At 33.9% G+C, this 5,952-nt stretch overlaps 1 protein-coding gene across 1 annotated transcript; it reads right to left on the bottom strand.

The window, feature by feature from the left end:
- Positions 1 to 1,433: 1,433 nt before the first annotated feature.
- Positions 1,434 to 5,406, bottom strand: LOC132050737 (70 kDa peptidyl-prolyl isomerase-like). Its single transcript, XM_059442103.1, has 11 exons — positions 5,135 to 5,406; positions 4,928 to 5,014; positions 3,944 to 4,204; positions 3,616 to 3,693; positions 3,336 to 3,416; positions 3,077 to 3,253; positions 2,895 to 2,981; positions 2,296 to 2,414; positions 2,069 to 2,189; positions 1,791 to 1,939; positions 1,434 to 1,643 (listed from the first exon to the last, which is right to left on the bottom strand). The coding sequence occupies exons 1-11, from the start codon at positions 5,289 to 5,291 to the stop codon at positions 1,434 to 1,436; spliced, it is 1,527 nt and encodes a 508-aa protein (XP_059298086.1). The 5' UTR covers positions 5,292 to 5,406.
- Between the last annotated feature and the right edge of the window lie 546 nt (positions 5,407 to 5,952).

Raw genomic sequence — 5,952 nt, 5'->3', positions numbered from 1 at the left:
GTCCAAACTTCTACTCGTGGCTGTGGGAAAGTTTTCATACCTAAACCAAAGAAACCGAACTGAACAAACTAAACCAAAATTGCAAAAATCGAACTGAACCGAAGTTATTTCAGTTCGGTTTCGGTTCTCATTTTTTACAAACCGAAAATTGAAAAACCGAGTCGACCAAACGCCCAACCCTACTACAATCAGAGGTGAATCTAGAATTTTGGAACATGGTTTCACCACTAAAAAAAAAAAAAAGGAAAAAATATATTAAGTGGGACTTGACCCCTAGACCTCTAGGTAAATAACTCGATCTTCGACCAAACGCACCATTTAGCCTTTTGTAGCAAGATTAATTTCTAAAGATATATTATACTAATTTTAAAAATATATACATAAAATACCTAGTTTCACAAAGAGACCGTCACATGGTTCACGTGCCCAATTTTAGCACCTAAAATCGGCCCCCGCCTACAATATTGATGTCTCCAGGACCAGGGGCATGATTATATTATTGCTACAATCAATATCATTTGGCTCTCCAGGATCCTTAGGTCAAAATTTAATTTGGACTTATAGCGCCTCTCTCTCTCTCTCTTTTTTTTTTTTTTGGTTCTTTTACCTACGTAAATACGGGGCTTTGGATCATATGGGTGACAGTACTTGGCAAATTGTAAGTGTCTAACTTAGTTTGTAAATTAAAGAATTAAATATATTTATATTATATACTCTCTCCTATGAAAGAGGCAGTTCCGCGCGTAAATTAGATACTAGGAATAAATGAACAATAAATTATCAGATCCATAATCCCCGCAGAAGAATTAATTGCGCATTTAGTTTTACGAGTAAATACTCACGAGCAACATAAGTTATTGAAAAACTCAGTGTTCTTCTAAAATTCAATGTTATGACTTGAAAAAAACAACTGTATTTGATATTACAATATAGAACTTTTTTTATAAACTTCAAACTTCTAGCAAATGCAATCTAAATTATTGAACTTTTCATATAACATTTTCAAGATTTTGCATCATTGTTTTGAGATTCTATATAACACAAAATAATTAAGTCTTCAATTTTCTACAGATTTTCAACTGAAAGTCCTAGGCCAACCTTGATAGCATGGTGCTAAAAATTTCAACTTCATGTTTCGCATATTGCTTCTGCTTATTCTTCAGCTCCTTGTACATGACTTTTCACATCTCTGGTAAAATCAATTGCAAATTTATTAGAACACAATAAGAGAATATCACACAAAATGCAATATATATATATATATATATATATATATATATATATATATATATATATATATATATATATATATATATATGTATGTTCAAATATCAGGCTGGAAAAAAAGCTGTGGTATAGGCTATGTTGCTCACACTCCAACTATGTTGTTCACTTTTTCGTGTCGATGCTTCTAAAAATATAATGTACGAATGTTACTTTTGGAGGATTCGACACACATAATACACCCGTGCCGCATTTTGAAAAGTCCGAAAGACATGTGTGTCAGTGATATACCTGTTGTTTGGATCAACTTCAAGAGCTTTCCTAATATCAATTTCAGCCTTTTCAAGTTCATTGATTCTTAGATATGCTTGAGCCCTTCTGAATAGAGCTTTGACATTGCAAGGCTCATACTCTATAACCTGTTAAGACCATAAATCTCCTTTCAATAGTGTATAATTTGTTTTTTTTTTTTTTTTAAATTTGCATGTCTTTTAAAGAAAGATATTTAATAGCCTTAATCATAAGCCTGACTTAAAATTGAAAAGGAAACAGGGCAAATAAAAAACCTTGCTACATAGTTTTGAGGCTTCTTGATGCTCTCCCATCTTCAACTTGCAAGCAGCATCGTTCAAATAACACGACAATCGCAAAGTCTTTGCTCGACACTTCTCATCTTCGTTGAACGAGTGATCGAATTGGATGAATTTCGAGGCCTGGAATTCACAATACATACACTTCAGCTTACAGAAAATTACATTAGCCGGCCCCAACTTTGTTTGGGACTGACAGTTATTATCTGCACAACTAATTTGAACATTCAAGGATGAAAAACTATTACATTCCTTCTCATACTTCCTTGAGGCACATTGAAACTTGCCATCTTTGAATAGTACATTTCCTTCATTCTTAATTTTTTCACATGCTTCAAGTTTCTCTTTTGTGTCCATTTTCCAAAATGGTTTCTCCTGTATGAATCATGAAAATAGTTATTGAACAGGAAAATATAATTTGATCACTCTGAAAATTGAAGGATTCTATTGATTACTGTAATTCCATGTTTGAGGAAAAAACCTTGTCGAAATCAACCAATTTGATCTCATAAAACACAGATTCCGAGCTGATTGTCACTATTGCTTCTTCTCCTTTTCTCATAGTCATGAGAGCTCTATCTAAACTTTCATTTAATTGCCCTGCAGTGATCAACATAACAAGATTATCTCACTATAGCATTGAAAATTTGTAACTTTCTTGTCTAATCTATGCATGAGACACAATTTTTTATTTGAATGAGAAAATTGGTTTTCAAGTTAAAATCATTCACTACTTGTACTACTAAGCGATGTAGTGAAGTGGATGGGATCCCTCATCCTTAACCGGGGATTTCGAGTTCGAATCTCGGGAACAGAGAAACTCCTGGTAAGGAGCACTTCCCCCTTATGGGCCATACGCAACGCGGATGTGAATTAGTCTGGGCATTAAGTTCTGGTTAAACCAAAAATATTCAATACTTGTTTTTTTCAAGGTGTCCGCACGCAGTGGAGCCAGGATTTTCACGAACGGGATTTGGATGAACCCTTTGTCCCCCCTAGCTCCGCTACTGCCAGCGTGCAAGTTGGTCCAAACACCATCGTTATAAAAAAAAAGACAAAGAAGACAGATGAAAAGTTTACCTTCTAAACATACATATTCAAAGGGTTGTTCATCTGATCCTTTTCTTTCAAATACACTCCCATCTTGCAGCTTTCCAATATAGACCACTAAGTCAAGAACATAAAATTCCCAAACTTCAATCTTCTTGATTATATGTATAAATGTATTGAACAAACAAAATTAATTTACGAAAATTTATTACCTTTTGCAAGGGATCCTTCATTAGGATGATCATAGCCTTCACCAACCTTAATTGACTTCTTAAGAACCTTCTTTTCTCCAGTAACATCAACAACACTTTTCCATGAAATCAGCTCAAGATGAATTGTCATATTCGAATTTGGTTGCAATTTTCCAATTCCAACATCATCCAAATAATCTTCAAATTGATGAAACACTATTTAATTATCTTTCTTTTTTGCTTATGAAAAATAACTTATTGTTCTGTTTATCAAACTTACAAGCTGGCTTCACAGTTAACTCAGCTATTTCTCCTTTTCTCATTGACTTCAAGGATTTCGTCATGGCTGGATATAAGTAACCTAATAAAGGTGCAAATTCTATTAGTAAGACTTGTATCTTAGACAATGTTGCTTGGCCCTTCAAAAATAGTGTTGAGCCGTGTCGGACCTAAAAAATGCATAGCTTTTAGGGGGTCCGACACAAACCCTATAATATTTTTGAAGAATCCGAGCAACATAAGTCTTTTAATGTAAAAAGCAATTCTAAAAAAGTATTTACCTTCCGACAAAGAAAACTCAACACCATCATCAGATTTTGACAGAGTTTTTCCATCTGCAGAGCTTGCTATGTACTTCACTATCCAATAAAACAAGAGGTGATACTAGACTGTCGTCTAACATTTGCAATAACTTACAAAATCTTAGATAGTAGTCTAATGTTTTCTCATAAAATTTTCAATTTGCTCAAAAAGATCTTAGACCGTGGTCTAAGAGGTCCATAAGTTGTACGAGAAATAAAAAGAGGGTCATTTACTAAATAATTATCCTAGAAAAGAACGTGCGAATTTTTTTGAAATATTAGTAAATGAAATAAGGTAAAGACATACCTAGTACTTCATCCACATCTCTAGGTGTAGCCCACCCTTCACCTTCCTTAATTATTTTCTTCAAAATTCCTCCATCTCCAGTGATATCTCTAATTGAATTCCAAGAAACCAATTCTATTTCAAAAACAAGTGTTGAATTTGGAGGAATGACAGGGGGTGAACCGATTTCTCCATAAGCCAAATTTGGTGGAATTGTGAAAATTGCTCTTTCACTCTTTTTCATAGTTGCAATTCCTTCATCCCATCCTTTAATAACTTCACCTGGAATTCAATTATGAACAATGAAATTTCCTTAATGTCATTAAATTACTATTGTTTGTATAAACTATGGTGTAATGCAGAACATAAAACAAAACTCAACTATATATTAACTGATTTAGCTACGGTTATCCATATTTCTGATTCCAAAATATTATTGTTGCCGTGTTGGATCCAACAAAAATGCACTACTTTTGGAGGATCCGATACACACCCGACAACATTTTTAAAGAGTCCGAGCAACATAGCATCCCTGTTTAGAAAATTGAATTTGGATTACATGTGAAATTATAGTACCATGTCAATATTCAAATTCAGTATCAATGGTCCTGTGCTTTCTAAATCTCCAATTAATATAATTTTAAGTAGTCTAATGATGTGTAATTTTTCAGAATTGAGAAAATATGAAGTGAAGACAAATTTTAAGTTGTATCTATAGTTTGTAATTAAATCGACTCCAACTAACCGTCTATCCTGTTCTCTAGATTTAATGATACACTTATCAACCAAATAATGAGGGTGGTAACTACACTCCATCCTTAACTAGAGGTCTCAGGTTCAAGTCGCCTATGATAAGAGCGATTTACACCATAGTGAAATTTCCCAACACGATATTAGACGGGCTCCAAAGCGAACAATGTTTTTGAAGTCTATTCTATTAGTCAGTAACAAAAAATATAAGAAACCAGTATTTGAATAATAATGTAAAAGAAACCAGAATATTACCTTGTCCTAGCTTGAATGTAAAAGGCTTCCCTCTATCATAGCTTGAATCAAAAAATTCTCCATCTTGAAGTTTCACTCTGTAATGAACTAAATAACCCAAAAGCATCAACAAAACAGTCAGCATTTTTTAACTCAATATATGAAAATAATAAACAAAAACTTAAGAAAATAGTAATTAACTAATCATGACATAATAAAAAATCGTACCTTGTATTTCATCACCAGGTAATGGTGTCTTCCAAGAATTACCCTTTTGCAGAATTTTTTTTCTCAACCCTTCTTTCCCAATTACTCTCTCAGGTAATTCTTGAATTTCAGTTTCAAAATTCACTTTGTTACTTTGCTCAGAACTAAAAGCCTCCATTTTTTCTTTAGTGAAAAGAAGATAAGTTATGTTGTAGTAGACAAAGAAGGAGAACTACAAATTGAAGATAAGCCGTTAAGTTTCCCACACTTTTAAAAGTTCTTTCAGTTAGGACTTTTTTCTTTTTTCTTTTCCACAATACGTGGACCGCTGTTTAAGTTTTGTCCCCCTTTAAATAATTTGTGCAGAAATGACCTCGACGCTACAAACTGAAACATTTTTCCAATCCAGCTAGACTCATTGTGAACAATTTAACAAAGTAGAGAAATGAAGATTGCACTAAAGTTATGACGCGCCAATCATAACCTGATTACGGATAGGCAGCCTATCCGGCAAGACTTGTGAAAGTTTTAACAAGATAAAACTTAGAAGAATGAAGATTGTACTAAAGTGATGAATCGTCCGTCATAACTTGTTGACACATGATCTTTTACGCTTTTGGATGTGTACCGCCGAGGCCATTTTTGCACAAAATCCTTAAAGGGGAACACAAGTTAAACAACGAGCATTAAATGGTCCTTATCTGCAAATCACCCGCATTGGTGCTAGACGCCTGAGTCGACCCATTATCTTTTAATTGGGCTTTGGCCCAACAGCACCAGACTGAAGAACATAGGGAGATTAGTCATCATTTGCACATTTGTCCCTATTTTGTGTTGGT

The sequence above is a fragment of the Lycium ferocissimum genome, chromosome 3 (genome assembly GCF_029784015.1).
Source record: "Lycium ferocissimum isolate CSIRO_LF1 chromosome 3, AGI_CSIRO_Lferr_CH_V1, whole genome shotgun sequence".
Lineage (NCBI taxonomy): Eukaryota > Viridiplantae > Streptophyta > Magnoliopsida > Solanales > Solanaceae > Lycium > Lycium ferocissimum.
Note: the sequence above shows the minus strand (reverse complement) of the source record. Positions and strands in the feature narration are given on the sequence as shown.

Excerpts from the sequence above, each read along its gene's own strand:
- LOC132050737 (XM_059442103.1), bottom strand. The coding sequence starts at position 5,291 with ATGGAGGCTTTTAGTTCTGAGCAAAGTAACAAAGTGAATTTTGAAACT. Across the intron at positions 3,417-3,615 it reads TGAGTTTTCTTTGTCGGAAG|GTTACTTATATCCAGCCATG; the intron begins GTAAATACTTTT and ends CACCTTTATTAG. Across the intron at positions 1,940-2,068 it reads TGCCTCAAGGAAGTATGAGA|AGGCCTCGAAATTCATCCAA; the intron begins AGGAATGTAATA and ends ATTGTGAATTCC.